The sequence below is a fragment of the Carassius carassius genome, chromosome 11 (assembly GCF_963082965.1).
Source record: "Carassius carassius chromosome 11, fCarCar2.1, whole genome shotgun sequence".
Classification (NCBI taxonomy): domain Eukaryota; kingdom Metazoa; phylum Chordata; class Actinopteri; order Cypriniformes; family Cyprinidae; genus Carassius; species Carassius carassius.
In genome coordinates this window covers 24,441,127-24,454,843 of record NC_081765.1, presented here as the reverse complement: position 1 = coordinate 24,454,843, position 13,717 = coordinate 24,441,127, and the positions used below count along the sequence as shown (strand labels likewise).

General features: G+C 37.0%; 1 protein-coding gene across 3 annotated transcripts; it reads right to left on the bottom strand.

Annotated features, from left to right (window-relative positions):
* Positions 1-283: 283 nt before the first annotated feature.
* LOC132153076 (calcipressin-1-like) lies at positions 284-13,717 on the bottom strand. 3 transcript variants are annotated; one of them, XM_059562255.1, is made up of 5 exons: positions 13,277-13,414; positions 3,245-3,531; positions 2,113-2,286; positions 1,564-1,723; positions 284-1,447 (listed from the first exon to the last, which is right to left on the bottom strand). In XM_059562255.1, the coding sequence occupies exons 2-5, from the start codon at positions 3,329-3,331 to the stop codon at positions 1,272-1,274; spliced, it is 597 nt and encodes a 198-aa protein (XP_059418238.1). In that variant the 5' UTR covers positions 3,332-3,531; positions 13,277-13,414; the 3' UTR covers positions 284-1,271. The 3 variants fall into 3 exon arrangements, with proteins under 3 accessions (XP_059418238.1, XP_059418236.1, XP_059418237.1); XM_059562253.1 differs by lacking the exon at positions 3,245-3,531 and having other exon boundaries at positions 13,277-13,717; XM_059562254.1 differs by lacking the exon at positions 13,277-13,414 and having other exon boundaries at positions 3,245-3,702.

The window sequence follows — 13,717 nt, the reverse complement described above, 5'->3', positions numbered from 1 at the left end:
ATGCAAGTGGGAACAATGGTTTACATTGAGACAGGCAGGCATGAGACTCACAGATTCTATTTCAAGGCAAAAAAAAAAAAAAAAAAAGGAGGCATCCCCTTGAAAAGTCCTTGACTTGCGTCAGTACTGCAATTCCAGCATACTGGATGAATGCTGAGTCATCTTTTGAAAATGGCTAAATGCATAAAACTCGAGAGGCATGTGGGCTGAAAATCAGAACACTCACAATTTCACAGACTAAAATACTCTTTCACTAAAAAAAAGGTCAAATGGACAGCACGACTGAAGAAAAAAAATTGTTTTAATGACATGTTGTGGCTGATATTTATGTATGACAGGACAAACACCCCAGCCTTTGTCAAACCAGTGACAGTTTCAAAATCAAGTTAAAAAAACTGCATATACTATTATATACAGACATAACAAACAGTAAAAGGCATCAGAAATACATTATTAAGCTCAATGTAATAAAATCAATTGGTGTTCAACCTGGTAAAGAGGGTAACAGTCCTCCATCAAAACTAATTACAGTGTTATGGTCCTTCAGACAACTCAAGCAGATGAAATTGAGGACCTTACCTTTCAGTACATCCTTAGAATTTTAAAACAATGTTTAAACAATGGACTCTTGTATAACTCTCCTTCCCCCAGAAAAAAAAAACAAATCTTAAGCTGTAGATATATAGTCAAATTAATTTTAATTTTATACGAGAACACTTAATCGTGATTCTTTAATTTAGGAGCATGCTGAGGCACATGGTGGAACAAAATTTACAACTGCCATATGAATGGGAAAAATAGCCCCCCAAATTTTGTGACAAAATATTTACTTCATAGTCAGTATTTATTCTACATCGAGTTCCAGTAATCTTCATTCAATAAGAGCCTGAAAATATCAAGCTAAAACTAAAAAGAAATATAAACTAATCATATCACACTCACTGACTAGGATTCAACATGCTTCCCAAGATACAAAAAAAAAAACACTACACAATAGGAGACTCATGTTCTCCATGTCCACAGTTACCAATGAAGCACTCTTGAAAACCCCCAATCTGCAAAAAAATGAGTCACTCTACCACTGAATGCATGCAATGACCCCTTTGCCCTGAAGGTGGAAATTTACATTATGCCTCCCTCCACAGGGCTGAGGTTCTGTCTTAAGGTGTCCTCTGGTGGTCTGGAGGACCAACTGCATGCTACAGCAGATCCCCCAGAGGGTCCTGTGATAGTAAAGCAAAGATTATGGCACAATGAAAGGTTCCCTAGGATCACTGCATGACAGAGGGAGTGAATTCTGGTCGACGGGTCTGGATGATTTTTGGACGTGGACGTCTGCCTTCATCCATATCCTCCTTATTTCCTGAGCTTTCTTGATTGTTTTCGCAAACATGCACAACCACGCTGGGAGTGGTGGGAGTTCCTGGTTGAAGTTCATACTTTTCACCTGTTATTATTAGAAGTTGAAAGCAGGTCAAATTAAATGAATAATTTATGCAATGACCTATTTTTTTTAATGGTACATTCAGAAAAAAGGATTAAATTTAGAAACATGTTTCGTACCTGGCCCTAGTCTGGCGATGGCACACAGTAGGTCATAGTTAATGACAGGTGTGGCGTCCTTTGACTGCTCCCAGCCAACAGGAGGTGATGGAGGAGGGGACAGGAGGAACTGCTTATCTGGTTTAGGAGGCTCCAGGTGTGGACTTCCAATGTGCACAGACTAGAAAAAAGGCAAGGTGGAAAAAGAAAGGATTAGATTTTTTTTGTTTTTGTTATAATCAGTACATTGTAGGCCTAACTAGGCGTGATAAAATAAACAGTAACAATTAAAGAATAATGTACAGTCACAATTGGTCATTATTGCAAAATAAAGCCTACAAAACGAAAAAGTGAAAAGACATGTTATGCAAGAAATAATATTTGTAAACACACACACACACACACACATATATACACACACACACACACACACACACACACACACTTACTAATATATATATATATATACACACACACACACACACACATATATATATATATATATATAGACCATTTTAAACAAAATATGAAACAATATTAATGTATTAGACTATTTTTAAGGTGACATACCTGGGCAAAATAGAGTCGCACCTCCCTGCCATTAAAATCACTTTTGTGCAACTTTGCTCTTGCCTCTGCAGCGGCCAGAGCATTGGTGAAATTAATTCTCACCCGACGAAAACTCTTAAAGTACTGGAAGGTGACGTTTTGGTCAAAGGCATGGAACAGATCCTCAAAACTTGCCTGTGGATGAGAGGAAAAAAAATCTCTAATGAATATACCTGACTTTATATATCTTCATGGAAACAGAAATTAGGAAATGAACATTACATTACGTGGTACTCAGGAGTATACAAATAAACATTTCCTGTGGAGCAATCTGAGGTCAAGTGTTAAGTGTGCCCCCATTTAGGCTCGGAGTCAGACTGGCAACCTTTCTAAGCAGCCTTAAGTCTAAACCACTAGATCAACTACCATCCATGGTGGTGGTGAGCCTGCGCTCGTAAGACATTACAGTGCTGAATCCAATTATCTTGTTTTTGGGGATGCTGCCAGATTGATATTCAGTAAACGCTTCTATATTAAACCGTACTGACGCACATAGTCCTTATCTACTACACATCCTAAAAATGACCACTTCTGTCAGTGCTCGGCAAGATATTGGTTTCCAAGGTAACAGAGATTTCCTGCATGCTGTGAACATGCAGACGGACCTGAAAGAAAGAGTCCTGATTTACCATTTCAAACTATGCAGAGATTTATTAGAGTATGATCCACAAATCCAGTTATTGTGCATTGGTGTTGAGTGCGTAAGAGCTTACGTCAGATACAAAAAACCCAAACTGTCCAGCCAAACACTCATTAAATGTTCCTACAGCACATTATTCCATGACCTAACCACTACTACCACAACCAACCAACTAGATCATTAGCTAAATACATAAATCATACATAAGTAGGTAATTAAATACACAAACCACCCAGAAAGCACAAATCAAGTCATCAATAAAATACAAGAGACTGCATGGGAATTCAGAGAGCTGTTGGATGGCTTTCTATCATCCGTTCTTTCATTCTTAATGGCTGAAACACATACATTCCAGCAGTTTGACTTAATCAGTACTTAATCAGACTTTCCAGTATTTAATTAAAGCATAAAGCTATTTTGATACTGTAAGGCACCATGTCAGTGAAGCCTTACCCTCTGCTCAGGTCTGTTAAACATATCTGGATCCTCTAAGGAAGCGATAAGGCAGAAAGGGTTACACTTCAAGGTTTTCAGATGCATGACTGAAGCCCGCTGACGGATCCTCCGGAGGACTTGAGAGGTTAGAGAAGGGCAGGAGGGGCTGAGACGTGTCCGTTTTGCCTTCCCCAGCGTGAGGACACGAATGAAGCCTGCTTCAGGAAACAAATGCTTCGAAATTGCCCTCTTCGTTTCTGCTTTTCTTCCTGTCCTTCTCAGACGGTCTCAGTACAGCAGAGAGCCTAGAGCATTTTCACAAAGGAAATAGGTCAAACTGAGCAATGCACAGAAAATAACCCCCCCTTGTGTCCTAGTACTGTGGTTACGTAACGCTATTTTATTGAGACAGAATCTTCTGGAATAGTTGGTGCTCCTGCACCACCGACCAAGCTTTCTAAGACTGCATCTCACTCATCCGTCTCCTTTATATAAAGGCCCCTCTCAGCCGCACGACAACATGCTCCACCCACTGCATGGGAGGGGTGACTCAGCTAACAGGCTCCGCCCCATTTTACCATTCTGTACCGAAATGAATGGATCTACTGATTAATCACAGACTCTCTCTCTCTCACACACACACACACACACACACACACACACACACACACACCCTGAAAGTGCAAGTCTTGGAAACTATGTGCCACTGCTTTCCATGCAGCTCAGATCCAGTTCAGCCAATCTCTGCTCATATCAGTCATACCATATCAGGATATGCAGTGTGGTATAACAATGATCTGTATCGCTCATCACACAGTACTGTAGGTCTCTTTCATGCTGCCCCTCCCATTGTGATGGAAAATCTAAATCAGCTGAGCTGGGCAGAAGGGCAGCTGTGTTATCAAAAGCTCCCCACAGCATACTTTCCATTGTTGTTCGTTTTCTCCTGTCTGACTCCAGGGGCAGCGGATTTGTACTGTTGTTATTGACGAGCAGCTTTTCATTTTCTATCCGTTTAAGCAGCATTCAGTTTTCACTTCAGGTTTATTTGTAACATGTCTGCATGATGTTATTATCTCAGAATCTTGCAAGCAATACGAACACAATCCATATTCTTTCACTCTCCTGTACTACACACTGCTATCACCAAATATTGAAACTGATGAAAGTGCAGCTGATGCAAAGAGATGAACTGTTATTCTCTATTAAAATAAACATCATCTGTGTGGCCTTTCAAACTAACTGGAAACATTTACAGGCTTCTTTTATTTATTTTTATTTTATTTTATTATTTATTTATTATTACTCTTTATTTAAGAGACATTTACAGGCTTGATAACACTATTAAACAGATGCTGTCAATCCAAAAATAGGTCACAGGTCTGTGGCTAGTGGCCAGCAGATGGAAAAAATAATGCTATATGCAAATAGTAACACTTTGACAAATTGAGCAAACTGTAGACTTTTTCAGATTTTGTAATGATTGACATTTTAAACATCTAGGCTAAATGTAAACACATTTTGGTACGGTGTTGGGTCATCACAATTTGCTATATATTTTTGCAATTACAATATATATATATATATATATATATATGTATATATTATTCATAAAATATAATAGAAAATAAATGCTGCTCTTTTGAACTTTCTATTCATCAAAGAATCATGAAAAAAAAGATCAGTAATGTAATGGCTGCAGACTGCAGACATTTCTACTATAACATTTATATATAGTATATTCATATTCAAAATCTGTCAGTAGGTTAGTTGTGAATAGGTTCAGTGTTTATGTGTAGCAGTTGTATAGTTTGTTCTTTGTTTGTTTATATATAAAGTCAAAATCTGTCTGGAGGCTAGCTGTTTATAGGTATAGTATTATGTGAAAGCATTCATATAGTCTGTATTTTTAGCTTATATATAAGTAAACATTTATATATAGTATATTTACAGTCAAAATCTGTCATTAGGTTAGTTGTGCATAGGTTTATACCGTTTTACTTCATTGTTATATGTCTGTATTTATGTAGCACCGTGGTCCTGTGAGGCACAAAATTTTGATCACGACAACTTGACTTGACTTGAAAATTCAGCTTTATCATCACAGGAATGAATTACATTTAAAAATATAATAAAAAAAGAAGACAATCATTGTCAATTTTAATAATATTTCACAATATTACTGTTTTAACTGCATTTCTGATCCAATAATTGCAGCCGTGGGGAGTATAAAAGACTACTTTCCAAAAACAAAAACCACTGACCTGGACGGCACTAACTCTGAAAATCATATTTCTTTTATCTATTTTCTCTTTCACTCAAATTTTCCCATCTATCTGGTAAAAGCTTTCCTGTCTGAGATAAGCACAGAGATGTCTACACTAGCTATAAGCATCTGCAAGACATATGTGCAGATGTTTTAGTCCAAAAGCTGGGAATCCAGTTCCAGTGGAACAAGGCTTCTCATAGGGTATGGAAAAGCAAAAACCTGAAACCAAATTATGACAAAGAGGAAGGAATACAAGGAGGAAAATGGAGAACAGAACAGCATTAAGTTGTGTTGCTGTATCTTGTGTATGCTTTTACACGAGTGGAAAGCAATGGTATTATTATGCATACAAAAACATTCAGTTCCGTTTAGAAGCACACAACACAAACAGCTGAATTCATCATCTTTAAATAGCTAGAAGCCAAAAATATAGTTTATGTCTGTCAAAGCAATGACAAATCATGTTATCATCACTGTAATGACAAATTTAGAATCTTATTTATTTTGCCGTCCAAGTAACAACAAATAAAAAGACAAAATACGATTAAAATATAATCTATGCAAATATTTATTATAATTATATATATATATATATATATATATATATATATATATATATATATATATATATATATATTAGTACAGACCAAAAGTTTGGACACACCTTCTCATTCAAAGAGTTTTCTTTATTTTCATGACTATGGAAATTGTAGATTCACACTGAAGGCATCAAAACTATGAATTAACACATGTGGAATTATATACATAACAAATAAGTGTGAAACAACTGAAAATATGTCATATTGTAGGTTCTTCAAAGTAGCCACCTTTTGCTTTGATTACTGCTTTGCACACTCTTGGCATTCTCTTGATGAGCTTCAAGAGGTAGTCACCTGAAATGGTCTTCCAACAGTCTTGAAGGAGTTCCCCGAGAGATGCTTAGCACTTGTTGGCCCTTTTGCCTTCTGTCTGCGGTCCAGCTCACCCCTAAACCATCTCGATTGGGTTCAGGTCCGGTGACTGTGGAGGCCAGGTCATCTGGCGCAGCACCCCATCACTCCCCTTCTTGGTCAAATAGCCCTTGATGCCTTCTGTGTGACTCTACAATTTTCATAGTCATGAAAATAAAGAAAACTCTTTGAATGAGAAGGTGTGTCCAAACTTTTGGTCTGTACTATATACATACATACATACATATACATACATATAAAACAAATCTATAATAATTATTATAAATATAATAATAGTTTAACTTAATTTGCATTAATTTGATTTACTCTTACTGGTAAGTATAAAGTCAATTAAATTCATATATTTATCATCTACGTATTCATAACTGAAATACTTGAAAATGACATTTTCTGCTGTCATGTCACTATAGATCAAATTAATATGTAAAAGATCAGAAAACTGAATTATTTAGACAAAATGGCAAACTACAAACTTATCTACCCCAACGTAAGGGTAAATGAAGTAATTATTTTCTGTCAGAGTAATGGCAAATGAAGTGATCATCTGTCATCAATGTAATGGAAAATAAAAGAATCTGCTTTCAATTTAATGGCAAATGAGGTCATCATAGGAATATGTGCAAAGTTGGGAAATGGGTCATGGGACAAGGTTAAGGTCAGGACTTGGCTCAATGTCAAGTTTTCAGTAACTATGACCATGACTTTCTACAGGCTGATATCACAGACTTGTCCACTTAAAATGCACACTTCATGTTTTAAAGCACCAATTCAGGAAGTGGGTTGCATGTTTCTAAATGGGTCAGTGTTTTGTTTATAAGACCCTGGCTGTGGTTATGATATCAGAATGCTGAGGGAATGTCAATTCATCTGATACTTAAGAGAACAGCTTACATTTTCCACTGACTAGACACCCATCTGAGTTTATGATGGCTCGAGGGCCCAAGTCGCATATAGCAAGTGTCAAAACTCCTTCCAGACTTTCCACAAAAAGTAGCAACCAAAGTAGATTCTTTCATCATGAGACAATTAGAGGACTATGAATAACTACACAATAAATAAATAAATAAATAAGAACAACAACAAAAAAGAAAAAAACCTTGACATTTATTGCCTTCAGAAAAATTTGACTGTGAAACCAGTAGAAAATACTCCAGACAAAGACTACTAGTAAAACTAAATCAACTATTAAAGCAGGGCTCCAGAGAGCTCCAGAGAGCAGTGGCACCAGCGCCACTAAGTTCTACAGATGGTGGTGCCAGGAGCAGATTTGGTAGCACTGGATAGTCTCGCGTAGCCAGACCTTCATAAGGCCTGCCCATGAGGCCATTTGACTGACACCTCAAACAACCAATCACAGTTCATTTCGTTCAGCGGCATGTTTCAGGGCGTGCAAATATCGCCACAATAACAGACCGGTGTGTAAAACTCTCGGACATATTTTAAAGATTCTATGACGCAACATTTAAATATTTTGCATACTTTTGAAAACCCAACGTTTAGTTGATCCTGATAAGCGCTCATCGTCACAGTTGTAAACACTACGTTCTTTTTCTTTCGTGAGGGGGTTTGGCGGCATGTCATCTTTGTTTTCAGGCTGAACGTTAAAGAACGCGACACACACGTCTCCTGTAAATCCTGTATAATTCAACCAATCCTATGACGACTTCGACACTCCTGAAGTGTTTCCACTTTTGTGTCCCATATGCATCAGATGTTTAACCAAAGGTCCGTGGGCCTGACGTCTGAGGCTGAGACTAAGCACTGGGGGTGGTGTGTGGGGGTATTCAAAATGAAGATAATTTAATTTAATCATAAATTTACTATTGTTTTACTTATTAGCCAATAAGTGCTCCTCTGCTGCGGTCTATTTGTTATAATTGTGATTTGATTTAATTTTTACATTTTGCACAAATGTTTGTTTACCACAAAGTATATTTACTTTGTTTATATTTACTAACCACTAAGTATAAAGTTGTGGCTTAGTGGTGAGAGAGTCTGACTCCTAACCCTAGGGTTGAGGGTTCGAGTCTCGGGCCGGCAATTGCACGTTTTGCAACGGCCCTTGAGCAAGGCAGCGAACCCCCAACTGCTCCCCGGGCACCGCAGAATAAATGGCTGCCCACTGCTCCGGGTGTGTGTTCACAGTGTGTGTGTGCACTTTGGATGGGTTAAATGCAGAGCACGAGTTCGGAGTACGGATCACCATACTTGGCTGTATGTCACGTCACTTTCACTTTCATTTTGTACATCCCATTAAAAATAACATTCAAACTGGATTATCTTTGAGCTTTAAAGTGCTGGAAATTGTTGTGTGAAATGCTTGAAAGGTTGTACAAACCCCGAAATGAATGATATAATGCATTCGCCTATTTCTACCTCAACACCATGGTTACAGTTAGCATTACACTTCTGGTTTCCTGACGTATTTCAGCACTGTTTATAACAGAGATTTCTGTGCAGAGTTTGAATGATTCTCATTAGATCTCGGAGTAACCAATCATTGTGCGGCAAATTCAATCGCTTCTCACTGGATTTCGCAGCACTGTTGCATCTGTGCCGTAACAGTGTTGTGAAATCAACTTTGGCTCCCGAATAAAGCGGTCCTTAGTTTGGACAAGTTTGTTTACATCTCGGTTCAAGCTGATAAACGGTCCGCACTGTGCAGCTGAAACGTAGCGCAGTTTAGTTTCACTTTCGTTTTATTTGCCGTTTGATGTTTCTCAAATGCAACTATAATGGCAGAGCTTAAGAGTTGGGCAACACGGTGGTTGCGCAGTCCAATCGCTTACAAAAATTAGTCGCATCGGCAGAAAAAAATGGCAGCAGAATGTGACCATTTGGTTGCAGTCTGGACCCCTCTGTTAAAGCACCAAATAATATTTCCAATGCTTGAATTACTACATTCAATAAAGCCTTGAATTTTAGGCTTGAATAAATGCTAATTATGTAAAAAAAAAAAATTGTTTTTCTAACCACCAGGCATAAGAGCATGTTCCAGTACACCCCCAAAACAAATTCAAGACACTGTAAAAGAGCATAATAGCACCACTTTAAACTTCCATTGTGTAGACGAAACAACAACAGACATTTAACCAAATGTGTTAAGGAAGTCAATGGGGACCAGAAACGGTTTTATTACCATTCTTGAAAATATATTTTGTGTTCAACAGAAGAAAGAATCTCATAGAGGTCTGGAACAACATGAGGGTGAATAAATAACACAATTTGCACTTTTGGGTGAACTATACCACAAATGTAATTGATATGCAGCCACAAGTGTATATTTATTGCATTTTTACATCGGTTTCATACACGAGTCCTTCACAATAATGTAGCTAACTGTTCAAGAATAGAGAGAACCAATATGTTAAAGAATCTACTATTGGAGAACTGAGTATTAAAGAAATATTTGGGAGGCTGACCCACACTCTGGTCTGGTCTGTCTGGTGGTGATTATATGACCTTCTTCTCTAACCATATATTTGTATCCACATAATACATTTCCTAGAACTTGCTTCCTGTTTCCACACTGCATAACACAATGGAATAGATTTTTAATTTTCTCCATTCTCAGCAGCAGACTATTTTGCTATCACTTTTATTTTGCTCATCCCATTTCCATTTAACTCATGATTTCCATCCTGTTTGGAAACCTGCACACGCCAGAAACCTGTTGCCTAAGCTCAGAATTAACCTAGCTGTACTATAGACAACTTTTAGTCTTTGGATATACAGTAAGTGCTTGCTTTATTGTGTATTACATACCAAAATCTCATTAACAAATACTCCTTTACTATGAGACAAACTAACAAAACCTGTTGTGCATCACCGTGGTAAATCAATATCTTGAGTTGAACTATATAAAAAGGGCAGCAAGAAACAGCAGGTCATTGCTCTACATTATAATAACAATGTCTACAACTTGACTTAAGGATGTCTGACGGCCAGGGTTTGTGTAAAAGCTCAACAAAGGTGATGTCAAGTGGAAAATTTCTTCAGCCAAGACAAACACACCTATTCACCACTGGAATTTCACAATCATCTTGTAGAAAAATGCCAAACAAATGAGTACAATATGCTTTCAAGCTTTACTTAGCTACTTGATTGTAAAGTACTCCAATATTTCAGACCTAAACTCAAGGGACACTGCGGGTATATAATAAGTTTCCATTTCTTGAAAGCACGGCTACTGCAATACATCATAAACTGGTGTTAAACAAATTATGGAGGAAGTATGTAAGGTTATACTTTCAAGACAAATAGCTAAATATTTAAAATGCTTCATTTGGAAGAATAAGAAACAAAACCACACAAAACTTCTGAACTGACACAAAAACTTTTCAAATGAGAATGTTATTTGATTAGGAACAAATAAATTCAAGTCACACCACTGATGTCCATATCTGCATAAATTTTCCAAAACTCCATTAGCCTAATTTATTTTATACCAATGAAAAAAGCCAGTCTTTTCACAGTTACAGTCATTAAAGTTCAACCATCTCATGAATGTATAATCATCAAATCTGATGCTTGCATCATATCATTAGGAAAAAGATTATATCTACTTATGGCTCATTAAATAAGATTACTGTGAAGATTATGCAGTATAAAGTATATCCCATGTCACAAAGCAAGTTATCTCTGGTTCCATGAGCTCACTGTCAACTGGGTCTGGTTGCATAAAAGGCTTAGACTAGTCTTAAAAGTTAGTCATCTATTTTCTTTTTTCTTTAAGACTGGTCAAAACTTTTTTTAAACGTTTACATTAAAAAGTTGCTTGGTCTGACTTGAATCTGAAAAATAAGACTTAATACCCCTTACCGAAGTGCTAGTTGGTCAAACTTGTTCTTAAAGGCATAGTTCACCCAAAAATGAAAATTTGATGTTTATTTGCCTACCCCCAGGGCATCCAAGATTTAGGTGACTTTTTTCTTCAGTAGAACACAAACCAAGACTTTTAGCGCAAACCGTTGCAGTCTATCAGTCTTATAATGTTAGTGGATGGGAATCAAGGCTGAAACATTCAATAAAACTGAAAAAAAGATACACAAACAAAACCAAATTAAACCCTGCAGCTTGTGATGATACATTGATGTGTAAAGACAGAAAATTATCAGTCTGTAGAAGAAAATTAAAAGTATTTACAGTACAGACCAAAAGTTTGGACACACCTTCTCATTCAAAGAGATTTCTTTATTTTCATGACTATGAAAATTGTAGATTCACACTGAAGGCATCAAAACTATGAATTAACATATGTGGAATTATATATGGAATTATATACATAACAAAAAAGTGTGAAAAAACTGAAAATATGTCATATTGTAGGTTCTTCAGAGTAGCCACCTTTTGCTTTGATTACTGCTTTGCACACTCTTGGCATTCTCTTGATGAGCTTCAAGAAGTAGTCACCTGAAATGGTCTTCCAACAGTCTTGAAGGAGTTCCCCGAGAGATGCTTAGCACTTGTTGGCCCTTTTGCCTTCTGTCTGCGGTCCAGCTCACCCCTAAACCATCTCGATTGGGTTCAGGTCCGGTGACTGTGGAGGCCAGGTCATCTGGCGCAGCACCCCATTACTCTCCTTCTTGGTCAAATAGCACTTGATGCCTTCAGTGTGACTCTACAATTTTCATAGTCATGAAAATAAAGAAAGCACTTTGAATGAGAAGGTGTGTCCAAACTTTTGGTCTGTACTGTATATAATTTTTTACCTCTTATGCACTGCAATGTCTGAACTGAGCGCCTTCTCAAAACATAGACTGCTTGTGAGGCATTTGCTTTATGGCAGATCGCAGACTTTTAAGTGCATTACCAACACCTATCTCTTAAATGGACCATTGCCACTCTATCTACAATCTCAATTATGAATGTCAATGGTCCACTTGAGCGAAAGGTGGCGTTAATGCGCTTAAAAGTCTGCAATCCGCCATAATCTGCCGATCTTTTTCTGTCTTTACACATCAATGTATCGTCACAAGCTGCAGGGTTTAATTTGGTTTAGTGTGTGTTTTTTTTTTATTTATTGAATGTTTTAGCCGTGAATCTCATCCACTTACATTATAAGACTGATAGACTGCAATGGTTCGAGCTAAAAATGTTGGTTTATGTTCTACTGAAGAAACAAAGTCACCTACATCTTGGATGCCCTGTGGGTAAGCAGATAAACTTTATTTTTTTTATTTATTTTGTGAACTATCCCTTTAAGACACTGTCTTTAACATAGTGGCTACATAAGGTTTATGCAACTAGCCCCAGATCTCAGATCTCAATCCAACAGAGCATCTTTTGAATAAAGTGGAATGACACATTTGCAGCATGAATATACAGCCATCAAATCTACAACTGATATATGCATACAATATGCATGTTTTTATTTTTTGCATTCGATAACACAATATTAAACCAAGAAAACAAAAGCCAATTTATGTGCAGTTCATCACATTAAATATGGATCTGTCCGTTATGTTTGACAAGAAAGAGTCCAAATAGTTTTTTTTCAAAATTAGAAACTGATTATGTTTGACAAGTGTCCAAGTTGATCTATTGGTTTACAACATAAAACACATCATTCTTTTTTTTGTGAGAAGTTTTGTTTAAAAAGTGTGCTGGTGCTCTCTCTTTAACATATATTCTACTTGGTTTGATTATTTGATATTCAATGCAACGACATATTAAAATGGTTTTGATAATATATGAACATATGCAGTAATTAAATGCATCTTTAATCTATATATCCTAGTTATTCATGCATTTCAGGCCTAAATAAGATTCTCGAGAGGAATACAGGAGTGTGAATTCATTATTACTCACTCTTAAAGGGTTTTCAATGGCAAAAACATCCACAGGAACTTTCCAGGCCACCAGCGAATCAGTCAAGTTGGTAAAATGCACGTCCACTGTGGCCTCACGGTCCTCATTATTCGACTGCTGCATCATGTATTATGGGAACAGATAGGAAACTACTCCCAGGTCGTAAAAAATTTTTAATTCCTCCTGTAACGTTACTGGTATTAAGCATATGGCGTGACAAGCTAAGCTATCTGTCCATACTGTATGAAAATGTCACTAGCCTCACGCTCACTTTGGGAACCGATTGAAATATGACGTGTTCAGTTATTCTTTTAACTGTAAACTATATATTTGTCCTTTAGCCTGAGTATTATAAGAATAAGTAACCTCAATTACCCTTCTTTTACTGAAAGCAGCAATCGACGTTTGCATTCGACTACTTCCCGTTTCCTTTAATTTCGA